The sequence below is a fragment of the Dendropsophus ebraccatus genome, chromosome 7 (assembly GCF_027789765.1).
Source record: "Dendropsophus ebraccatus isolate aDenEbr1 chromosome 7, aDenEbr1.pat, whole genome shotgun sequence".
NCBI lineage: Eukaryota > Metazoa > Chordata > Amphibia > Anura > Hylidae > Dendropsophus > Dendropsophus ebraccatus.
In genome coordinates, this window is record NC_091460.1 from 36,614,330 (window position 1) to 36,626,093 (window position 11,764).

The 11,764-nt window shown below is 43.5% G+C and overlaps 2 protein-coding genes across 8 annotated transcripts in view; one reads left to right on the plus strand and one right to left on the minus strand.

The window, feature by feature from the left end:
* POLN (DNA polymerase nu) overlaps positions 1-785 on the minus strand; it is a 118,743-nt gene extending 117,958 nt beyond the window's left edge. For 3 of the 6 annotated variants that reach the window (XM_069977312.1, XM_069977313.1, XM_069977305.1), the window contains exon 1: positions 278-446. The gene's annotated coding sequence lies outside the window, so the exon portion shown is untranslated. The other 3 variants (XM_069977308.1, XM_069977307.1, XM_069977306.1) reach the window with 3 other exon arrangements.
* Positions 445-11,516, plus strand: HAUS3 (HAUS augmin like complex subunit 3). Of its 2 annotated transcripts, none has more exons than XM_069977314.1 (5): positions 445-613; positions 1,977-2,892; positions 4,424-4,863; positions 7,740-7,965; positions 9,670-11,516. In XM_069977314.1, the coding sequence occupies exons 2-5, from the start codon at positions 1,996-1,998 to the stop codon at positions 9,889-9,891; spliced, it is 1,785 nt and encodes a 594-aa protein (XP_069833415.1). In that variant the 5' UTR covers positions 445-613; positions 1,977-1,995; the 3' UTR covers positions 9,892-11,516. The 2 variants fall into 2 exon arrangements, with proteins under 2 accessions (XP_069833415.1, XP_069833416.1); XM_069977315.1 differs by lacking the exon at positions 445-613 and adding an exon at positions 837-882.
* The last annotated feature ends 248 nt before the right edge of the window (positions 11,517-11,764 follow it).

The window sequence follows — 11,764 nt, forward strand, 5'->3', positions numbered from 1 at the left end:
CTTGACTGTACTTTTTAGGTGCTTTGTATATATCTTGGAGGGTTTATACATGGAGGCATCTGTCTGGGATCTGTATTTGATCAGGTCTCTTGTTAGGGAGTCCATAGTTATTTTGAGGGACTGGGGTTAATATAGGGCAGTGCCCCCCGCCCCCCCAGTGCATGATGTAATGTAATGTAGCCTGCCCACGTTATGTCTGTATTCTATGGGTGAGGTATAACAGCCCCATAAGGTCAGCAGCTCTCCCACCCTCCATAGATGACAGCTATCACCACACCTCCTCCACTTTCTCCTTAGAACTACGACCCTCTTTTAAAACGACGTATAAACAGAGGGCGGGAAAGCGGGTTCCGCGCGTCACCAGCGCCCCCTCCCGACCACTACTGTTCAGTACATATATTTACTGCGTATCACTCTATCTAACACGTCGCGCTGCTGCCCCCTGTGGACAGTAGATGGTCACGCACTCTATATGAAACTGCCTCACAGCGGGCGCGTTTTCTCCCAGTTAATAGCGTTTGGTCTCTGCAGCGCTCCGTAGTTCATTGCCGTTACGTCACCCGGATGAAGTGGTACGGAACAAACAGCGGGAAAAATAAAGACAGAAGAGACAGTACGTATAGTGTCATATTATGTACGGACGGCAGACTCTAACAGTAGTGACATTCGTAGCTGTGTCATAACGCGCGGGCTAAACTACAAGTCCCAGAATGCTTTGTGCAGTCAGATATTTACGCTGCAGGTGGGGAAGGGGAAAGTTGCCCGTGGCAACCAATGGGTTCCTGCGTTCTCTATTAACCAATGAGGTTGCTGCTTTCATTATCTAAGCTGCACTATGATTGGTTGCTGTGCGAAACATTGATAATTTGATTGGTTGAGATGGTAAATACGCGTTTCTGTATATAGAGTGCCCAGCCGCACAATTTATATTCTATGGCTGCATTCAGACTGCTGTAATGTGGCCGTATTATGGTATATCAATGACAGCTGCAACATGGGCTCAGGTGTCAAACTTGTAAACCACTTTCTGTTGCAAAACTACAATTCCCATCATGCCTGGACAGCCAAAGCGTTAGCTTTGGCTCTCCAGGCATGATGGGAATTGTAGTTTTACAATACCAGATGACCAACATGGCCATTGCCTTTAATTTAGACTGAGGGAGAATAACCTGTGGCCTTCCAGATGTTGTAGAACTACAATCCCCATCATTCCTGGACAGAGATCACTGGCTGCTCTGCACTCATTCTCCTGATCGCTTGGGGTCTTAGCAGTGAACCCCCATCAATCGAAACTTTACATTTTTCTTGCCAGTGGGGGTCAGTTCATGATTAAAGGGGTCGTTCACCAATTATTTAATTATTTTTTTCATTGGTGACAGAAAGGGTCAGAGATTTGCAATTTACTTTTGTTAAAAAAAAAAAAAAAAATCTCAATTCTTCCAGTACTTATCAGCTGCTGTATATCCTGCAGGAAGTGTTATTTTTCCCAGACTGGAGTGCAGTAGAGGTTTTTATGAGGATTTTGCTACTGCTATGGACAGATCCTGACATGGCCAGAGATGTCAGCAGAGAGCACTGTTTCTGAATGTAAATAAACAACACTTCCTGCAGGACATACAGCAGCTGATAAGTATGGGAAGTAAATTACAAATCTATATAACTTTCTGACACCGGTTGATTTGAAAGAAAAGGAATTTCGCTGGACAACCCCTTTAAAAGAATACTCCACTTCCTGCAGAGCATGCAGCAGCTGATAAGTATTGGAAGACATGAGATTTTTCAATAGAATTAAATTACAAATTTCTGACACTTTCTGGCACCAGTTGATGTGAAAATATTTTAGTGAACAACCCCTTTAATATCTTCATTCTAAGTCCCTTCCATATTATTTTTCTAAAGAAGGGTCCCAGCAAAAGAAATGGGGAAACAATATTAGTAATTTCCTCCTGATTTATCCGTTCTTTCATGTGTTTTAGCATTCGTACAGAGGCAGCCATGAGTAGTGGAGATCGTCTTGTTCAGACATTACGGAAGCTAGGCTATCCTAAAGCCTCTAAGTTGGATGGAGAAGACTTTGACTGGTTGTTCGAAACCACAGATGCCAAATCTTTCCTGGACTGGTTTTGTGCCAACGTCACCGAGCAAAACGTGGTATCGGAGGAGAAACTGCAGGCTTTCAATGAATTAAAGGCGTCTGGAAAAGCTCTGCTTGATGAGAAGGGCTTAGAGGAGGTGATGAAGACGGTGAAGGCGTCCGGCTCTAAGGCCTCGGCTCTGGAGGAGGTGGCGGTGGAGAAGCTGGAGGAAGAGCTTCACAACCTGCAGAAACTACGAGGGCTGCACCTACAGAGGCGGAATAGGATTCAAATGATGGCGTCTACCAATATCCACTCCTGTCTGAAGCTGAAAGATAAAGAAGACAACGACGCCAAGGCCTTAAGCGAAACCTTGAGCAACCTGCAGGTGACTAGTACCAAGCTGAATCACGAGCTCCAGACAGTGGTCGACGGCATTGAGAAGCTCATGTCCTTCTACAGCCCACAAGAAAAGGGTCAGGCCTCAACAACACCCGCCATCTTCTTATTCCAGGTTCTCCTAGATAAATACTTATCATGTGAAGAACAAAGCACCGCTGCACTCACACAGTTTACTAAAGAGCATTTCTTTGAGGGCTTGTCTAGGTGCATAGAGGGAACAGTTGAAGACTTTGAGCTCATGCGCCTGGATGGAGACGTCCGTGATGATCCTGCGCTGGAGGAAAAGTGCAAAGAAATGATGAGACTCCAGTTGGCTTACATCAGTGCGAAACACAAGCTAATAGAGACCAAGGCCAAGAATTCAAGTATAAAGGCTGGTCTACAGTGGGTAGAGGCCAATGCAGTGCAGAGTAAGGTAAGATTATTATACCATTTATATACGTTATATCTATGACAAGCATCATGTCCGCAGATATTGGGGAGCCATCCTTCATTATACAAGATGCCAGTCTAGGTAGATGGTTACATAACCAACCAGGTTCCAAAACCTAGTGGGGATCCTTGAAATTTTTGTAGAGGCAGGGCCAGGGGGCAATTTCTTGCTTCAACAGATCTTGTATGAATCCATTATACAATAGAAACTTTGTAATATACCTTATCAGAGAAAAATGCCTACTTATCAGGTTCCTTTTCTGCTCCAAAACATATTCATTCATTCTATAAAACTCCTGCACTCTGCCTGGAGACAGATCAGCTTACTGAGGGATAAGGTCGGGGTGGGGGAACCTTGGCTCTCCAACTGATGCAAAACTACAACTCCTATCATGCCTGGGCAGCCAAAGTTCAGGCATGATGGGAGTTGTAGTTTTGCAACAGCTGGAGAGCCGAGGTTCCCTACCCCTGGATTTGATTATAGCTGCCTATACATGCCTGGGGAGGAGGGAGCTGCAGAATGAGGCAGGGATGGACAGGAAAGCTGTTAAAGCCTCTAATAAGTAGAGATGAGCGAACCGGGTTCGGGTTTGAGTCCATCTGAACCCCAACGTTCGGTATTTGATTAGCTGGGGCTGCTGAACTTGGATAAAGCTCTAAGGTTGTCTGGAAAACATGGATACAGCCAATGACTATATCCATGTTTTCCACATAGCCTTAGGGCTTTATCCAAGTTCAGCAGCCACCGCTAATCAAATGCCAAACGATCAGGTTCGGATGGACTCGAGCATGCTCCAGGTTCACTCATCTCTACTAATAAGTGTTATATCCCAGTCAATTGTTGAATCCACAGCTTACAGTGCTTAGTACTACTTTATAATGTCCTCCTTGCTTCTGCTGTTTCTCAGGGTTTGCTGTTGAGATATAGGGGAGCAAGGTCAAGTTTTCTCAAAGGAATTTTGATAAACACACATTAGAAATGCTGGCTGACTCTAACCTGACAGATGATGTCCACACTCCAGATCTTCTCCTGTGCTCTGCTTCCTCCCCGGTCCTGCACGCTGCAGGGTGGCCTGTCTCAGCCGACAGACCGATCAGACAATCACTGGCCGCGGCGGTTCCGGCCAATGATTGGCTGAGTGGCCTGTCGGCTTTGACGGGCTGCTCTGAAGTTGCAGTGTTTAGGACCGGGGAGAAAGCAGAGCACAGGAGAAGATCTGGAGTGTGAACAGGTGATGTAAACCGTTTAGGCAAAGGCTGCACGGACATTGCTAATGATGTCTGTGCAGCCCTTGCCAAATAATTATCGTAATAGGCTGAGTAAACGAGTGGCGATCTAGCAGAGCGCTCTCATTTACAGTATTGATCAGGCTGCCTGTGTAATAGCCCCCTTAATGACAGACCACCGCTTCTGGCTGCTGAATGTTATCTGTATTTTATCGGCAATGAGGTTCTTTCTTAATTACATGTAGTCTATACATACTGATTAAAACCCTGTTTCTTTCATTATAAAGGCTGTTCAGAAAGACAAGCTGATAGTGAGAATATCCAGCTTAAAGGATGAGACAGCGCAGATTGAAGACCACATAGAATCCATTAAAAAGGAGACTCTTCCAGCCCTAGTCCGAGAGAGCGCTCAGCTATTGAACATGCCCATTGTTAAAGGAGACTATGATATGCAGATCGCCCGCCACAACGTATACCTATCCAGGCAGGACCTGGTGTGCGATCATCTCATGAAGCAGAAGGCCTCCTTCGAGCTCTTACAGCTAGGCTTTGAGCTGGAGTTGAGGAAACAAAGAGTTGTGAACCGTCAGCTGGAAGCCTTAATACAGGAGCTGAGACAAAGTGCCGAAAGACTGGAGGCAAGATCTCTGATGATGTCTGACACTTCCTTGTTGGCTTCAAACAAGCCGAGGACCAACCTTGATTCTAGAGATCAGGCCACCCATGGGTAAGATGGCCAAAAAGCTCTAACAATTTCCCCTTCACCTGTAGGGTTACACAACAACACATGGTCGCTGGTGCGTCACTGCAAAATCACACCATGCCCTCCATGCGGCCTTAGAATTCCCCTATGGGCAACAGGGGTCATATGTTTTACAATACTTGGGAAGTCCCCTGTAATTTTATATGACATAGGTAGTCCATAAGTTCAGTGGAATATTCCCATCTCAGAAGGTGATAGTAAAGTTATGGTATATCCTAACAGTAAGTATGCTATTGGCTTTGCTGAAGGATCAGGGGTATAGGTAGATCAGGAGAGAGAGACATTGGCCAATTGACAGCTACTGAAGATGTACGGCCACTTTTACAGGATGCAGCTAGGGGAGCACATTATAGCAGCCATATTACAAGGGCAACTAGAGCCTTCCATGACTCTAGTAAAGGAACTAAGTCCACCATAGGTTTACTTGATGCTCTAAGTTAAAGGCTATGGAAACTTTGACATTGGAAAAGGATTTTAACTTTTTTTTTTTAGTAGTTACCTTGAGATAAAGATATTTTATTCCTTCATAGAAAATTATCGGCAGAAAAAGACCAGCTGGTCCATCTATGCTGCCAGTTTATTATTTCTCTTATTATTATCTTAGGATAGATATATGTTTATACCAGGCAGGATTACAATCAGTTAGGGCCCTATTCCACCGGACGATTATCATTCGCATAATCGTTAACGATTAACGATCTCAAACGACCGCTATTACGAAAGACCTGAAAACGTTCACTCATTTCCATGGAACGATAATCGTTACTTATGATCGTATTTGCGATAGTTTTTTCTTCGCTATTGCGTTGCGCTATTCGCTATTGCGTTCGTATCTACTGCGAATGACCGAACAACGTCTTATTCAATGCGAACGAGCAACGGTAAAAATAGGTCCAGGCCTCATAAAGCGATCAACGATTTCTCGTTCGGTCGTTAATCGTCAACTGCATTTCAACCGAACGATTATCGTTTAGATTTGAACGATTTAACGATAATCTGAACGATAATCGTTCAGTGGAATAGGGCCCTTACTGTAAATGTACCTACCACACCTGCTGGGAGTTTGTTCCAAGTATCTACTACTCTTTAAATAAAGTAATATTTACTCATATTGCTTCTGATGTTTCCCCCAACTAATCTAAGATTGTACCCCCTGAACCTTATTTTGTCCTTTAACATATACAAAGGTTTCGATCATGTCCCCCATTTCCATTCTTTCCTCCAGACTATATAGATTTAGAGCCTTAAAGGGGTTGTCCAGTGAAAATCTTTTTTTTTTTTTTTCAAATCAAATGATATTACAAAGTTATATAGATTTGTAATTTACCTCTATTAAAAAATCCTGCAGGAAATGTTGTTTTATTTTCAGTCTGACACAGTGCTTTCTGCTGAAACATATGAATTCTCTTGCGGTTTTCTATTAATCCCTATAGACAACCTCTCCTGCTCTGGACAGTTCCTGTCTCGGCCAGAGATGTCAGCAGAGACCAGTGTATCAGACAGAAAATAAAACATTTTCTGCAGGACATGCAGCAGCTAATAAGTATGGGAAGACTTGAGATTTTTTAATAGAAGTAAATTACAAATGTTTATAACTTTCTGACACCAGTTGATTTGAAAGAAAAAGATTTTCACTGGACAACCCCTTTAAAGGAGTTATCCAGGGTTAGAAAACCATAGCCCCGTACTTCAGACACCACCCCTCTAATGTCCTCAGTTTGGTTCTTCTTTAAAAGGGTTGTCCAGTGAGCAGAAGACAGCTGAAGTAAGGATTCCGAGACTTGGGGGTGTCCAAGTCTCCACCATCGTGTGTGTGCAAAATTATGCCCGCATGCGATGTCAGCTGCACAGTATCTCCAATATTGAGAGTGACTGTGTGTTTCACTCACACGTGATGCTTGCAACTTAGTCCAGCAATTACAGACAAATTACAGACCCTCAATTACAGAAAAGCGGAAAAAATGGGAAGTGTGAATGAGACCTAAGTCTACATTAAAGTGTAACTGTCATCTAAAACATTTGTGCAGAAATCAATAGTACAAGCGATTTTAAGACACTCTGTAATAGGTTTTATTAGGCAAAAAAGCCTCTTTCTGTACTCAAAAACTGTTTTCCAGCCTCCCCCCCCCCCCCTTCACTTCTTATCTGTTCAATATCAGGCAAACACATCTTCATTACAGAAGAGCAAAGTGAAGACAGGTTTGCTGAGTCCATTATAACCTAAGGAGGGGGGAGTGGCCGAGGGGGATGAGTGAGCAGGAAGAGGAGAGAAACAGCTCTGCAGTTTGCAGACTGTCTGGTCACAGGTCAGAAAGGTCAGTGCAGGTCTGGGAACTTGGTGAGATAAGATTGTAGGATGTTGTGCTGTGCAGGGATGACTTTTCTCCCCTTTGTTTTCACTCATCCCCCTCAACCCCTCCCCTCTCCATAGAGCATAATGGATGCTAAAACCCTGCTTTTTCTGAAGTGAGGGGGGAGGTAGGAAAACAGCTTGTTAAATACAGAAGGACCTAAAACCTATTACAAAGTTTTTTTTTAAATCACTTGTACTATTGATACTTAATATTGATTTCTGAAAAGTGACATTTAAATGACAGTTACACTTTAACAGCAGAAGAATTAATATTGTAGCGGTAGTATGTACACCCGCATTATGGTGCATTTACACTAGGGCCTTTCCTAGTGGAAGCCGATATATGGAGCTATGCAGCATAGCTTTATGCTCGTAGACCTCCTATAAATGGATTTGTGCTATGGTTACTGTTTACAGTCTGTCAGATCCGTACATGCGTTCTGTTCTAAGAAAGTAACTTTATGTATAATGTATTTTATGCTTTCAGACTGTTCCAGCTTCTGGATGGAGACAACACTCAGAAACTCTTCAGAACATACAGCACTTTAGAATCGGTGGCCCAGAAGTTATCCCTGGATACCCAGTCTGTGCAGGACCAGCTAGCCGTTTCTCAACAAGAACAATCCCTTTTTATGTCAAAGCTTGAATCCAATCTGAAGACATTACAAGACAGTATGTATGCGGATGGAAGTGAACTCCTGTTAAACCCCCCGGTGAGTGCTTGTTATATTCTGGACTATCTAGGGACAGTTTAGCAAAGGAACGCACAGAGAACTTAAAGCGAATGTACCATCAGGTACATTCGCTTTAACATGACCCACGGATAGATTGGCGCAGGTAAGCCGGTGCCGTGGTCCATTTTTTTGAACCGTGGCCTGGTTCTTGTGTACGGCGCCATTCTATCCATGGGTACCGGGCCGGGGCTGAAGCACAGGAGGCGGGCTGCCCCCAGTGGGAGGAACGGAGGGGCGGGGGGCCCCTCTATGATGCGGCTCCGTTAGAATCAATGGAGCCGCGTCATAGAGGGGCGGGGGTTTCCTCAGCTATTTCCACTGTCTGTGATGAATAGATTTAAAACTTGGTTTAAAGGGATCAAAGACAGAGAATAGGATCCATGCTGATAAAGTTTCCAGTGTACTTCCAGTCCAGGCTAACCCGTTTCTGAAACAGAAACACGTTGGCCAAGACTGGGACTCTCATTGTGATCCACACATTGGTTTTATGGGTTTCAACTAGAGATGAGCGAACCTGGAGCATGCTCGAGTCCATCCGAACCCAATCATTTGGCATTTGATTAGCGGTGGCTGCTGAAGTTGGATAAAGCCCTAAGGCTATGTGGAAAACATAGATATAGTCATTATCTGTATCCATGTTTTTCAGACAACCTTAGAGCTATATCCAACTTCAGCAGCCTCCGCTAATCAAATACCGAACGATCGGGTTCGGATGGACTCGAGCATGCTTGAGGTTTGCTTATCTCTAGTTTCAACAAAGAACTCTTCAAACTTCATCAGCGCTGATCCTATTCTTTGTCTTGGACCTGCATTGTACAAGCCTTGGAGGGGCTGATTGTGCGCAGAGGTGTCAAGGGAGCGGTGAGCTGGCTACACTCTCCCGCTGTTAGTTTAAAGGAGAACTCCGGACAAAAACTATTTTTTAATAATGTAGACTAATTATAGGAAATGCACATATAGTGCTATTTCCCTCTATTTAGTAAATCAGGCAGGCTTAAATTTCTCTAAAAAAAATAAAAAAAGTGACGTCACGACTCCCCAGTCTATACCTGCGGAATCCAGCAGGGGAAGCAGTATATGTAGAAATTACATGTAATGGCCATTCCTGTACTTTTCTACCCAAAATTCAGCTAGCTGCTGTTTGGGGGGCTAATGCAAGGAATAGGGGCTCCTGTCAGGGCGGGGAGCAAGCTTTGGGTTGTCCACTACACTGGACAGGACTACTGATGGGGTTGGGGGGGAGGCGGGGAGGTGTTTGGGGGATGATTGCACTATGGGTTTCTGTTAAGGCAGGGGGGAGGTTGGGGGCAAGCTGGGGGGGCAGGTAGCTGAATTTTGGGTAGAAAAGCACAGGAATGGCCATTGCATGTAATTTCTACTTGTGCTGCACCCCTTGCTGGATCCTGGGGAGTCGTGACGTCACATTTTTTTTTTTAGAGAAATTGAATCCTGCCTGATCGAGTAAATTGAGAGAAATATACACAAAATATGGAAATGCACATATAGTGCTATTAGGAATTTATCTAACTTTGCTTATGTAATAACATATTAAAAAATAGTTTTTGTACGGAGTTGTCCTTTAAAAGGGTCAAGTGGGTCAGTTATCATAAATGTTCTCTGCGTATTGTGGCAGGCTGATGTGTAATAATTCTTTGACGATAATGATCTATTCTTCTTTTTCAGGAGCTCTCCTCCAGTTTTCAGCAACTAAATTTACATCTGGACAAGTTAAATCAGATTTTATTAGAGGTTCTGGAAGATGTGCGGGTGAAGCAGAAGATTTTACAGTCAAGCAAGTTTGAGAAATTGGAAAAAGAACTTTATGTTTACTTCTTCCAGAATGAAGAGCTTCTAAGGAGCATTGTGCAGAATCTGGAGTCCAGGATAGATAGTCACACCTCGTAGTTATTGATGCAATTATTGGCTATACCAGGGTTTCGCGGCCCCCCTCCCCCCCAATGAAATTTGCGTCAATGATTTTGTGGTAAGACCTCCACTGGGACCCCCAATGAAGTTTAGGCTAAGTTATCTGTGGCCACACCTGTATGAATTGAACATTGATGGCTCACCCTTAGGGTCCATTTACACAGAAAGATTATCTGGCAAAGATTTGAAGTTTATGGGTTTGTGCACACTGCTTAAAACAGACGTAAACTCAGTCGCGTAATCCATTGCTTGCGCGTCTCCGCCCGTGTCAAAGACTCCATTCTTTCCTCCGTCCAAAGAATGATCAAGTTCATTCTTTGGACGAAGGAAGGAATCCGCCCGTGAATAGAATGGAGTTTATGACACGGGCGGAGACGCCCCCACCGATGTCTGCGAGCTGGCGCGAGCGATGGATTACAGTTTCTGTCTGTTTTAAGCAGTGTGCACATACCCAAAGCCAGGAATGGACTAAACAGAGATTAAGTCATAAAGGAAAGCCTGAGATTTCTCCTCCTTTCAAATCCATTTCTGGCTTTGGCTTCAAATCTTTGGCAGATAATCTGTCAGATAATGTTTCTGTGTAAACAGACCCTAAGTTTATTCTCTGTCTCTAATGAAGAGACCCGTTTACAGAGAGGGTTCCTTTCATACAGAAATGTCAAAAAATGCTAAGATTGGTTCAGGTCACCCTGCTGAGACTTGCTTTAAGCGTTTAATTCCGTATCCGACAGTGCAGAAGAAGGGCTGCATAGACTTATAGACTCCCATCTCCTGAAATGAATTAAATCAGATGGCCAGCCAGTGAGTAAAGCATGAGTGTAACAAAGGTTTGGCTCTTGGAGACCCTGACCTATCTGTCTGACATGTTAATTTAAATTACAGTAACACTTTAAAGGGACTTTTTTTTAATAATGATAACTTGTCCCCTTTTCACAGGATAGATAAGTGTCTGATCAGTGGGATCCTGACTGTTGGGACCCCCATTGATTATAAGAACGGGGGTCCAAGTGCCTTGATTGAAAGCAGCCGCAGACAACTATGCACTCTGACAGTCCACTAGACTCTATGGGGCTGCTGACCAATGTGCTGGGCACTTCTGTAGAGTTTAAATGAAGTGTTAGGGTGCATTCACACCTACAGGATCTGCAGAAGATTTGAAGTTGCAGATTCAAAGCAAATCAAATCTGGGCCATGAAATCTGCAGCAGATCATGTACGTGTGAACCTACCCTTACTGTCCATACTTGACCACTGCTTCACTCAAGCAAGGTGCATTGAGTAGCCCTGCTCTTAGGAGCCCCTTCATAAGACATCTCATCAATAGGTAATGAATTGTCTTTATAGGAAAAACACTAAGGGGAATATATAGACATGGCAGAAAGTGGCATTCCTGGGGGTTGTTTGAGCTCATCCATTCTGTGTAGTACAGAATGTGCTGACCAATAGTACATAGCACTGTGGCACCTTTTATATTAGGAAATGATTATGCTGGCCTGGTTTATGAATCTCATCTTATGCCAGAAGATGATTTCTACATTCATATTTTAACTAATACATGTATAAAGTATTTAATTCACAGTTTTATCTTTATCAGATATGTACTAGTATTGCTTTTATTCTTTTTTAAATTCTTTTAACACATTAAAAAAAAAATTTAACATGTTTTACCTTCCGCCATTATCTCCCATGAACAGTTTAGTCCCGTCCATTATAATAAGTATTCTCTCCTCTTTGGGATCTGACACAGTAGAACAATGGTTTTATTGAGTCGTGGTGCACAGGGAAGGAGTGTATGTTAGTAGCACAAACACATGTGCATCCGTATTCGCTTCTGTTATAGGAATCATATAGAC

What these genes read in the sequence shown, in the direction of transcription:
- HAUS3 (XM_069977314.1), top strand. Translation starts at nt 1,996, where the DNA reads ATGAGTAGTGGAGATCGTCTTGTTCAGACATTACGGAAGCTAGGCTAT. An exon ending in CCAATGCAGTGCAGAGTAAG is followed by an intron (nt 2,893 to 4,423) that starts GTAAGATTATTA and finishes TTCATTATAAAG; the next exon opens with GCTGTTCAGAAAGACAAGCT. An exon ending in AACTCCTGTTAAACCCCCCG is followed by an intron (nt 7,966 to 9,669) that starts GTGAGTGCTTGT and finishes CTTCTTTTTCAG; the next exon opens with GAGCTCTCCTCCAGTTTTCA.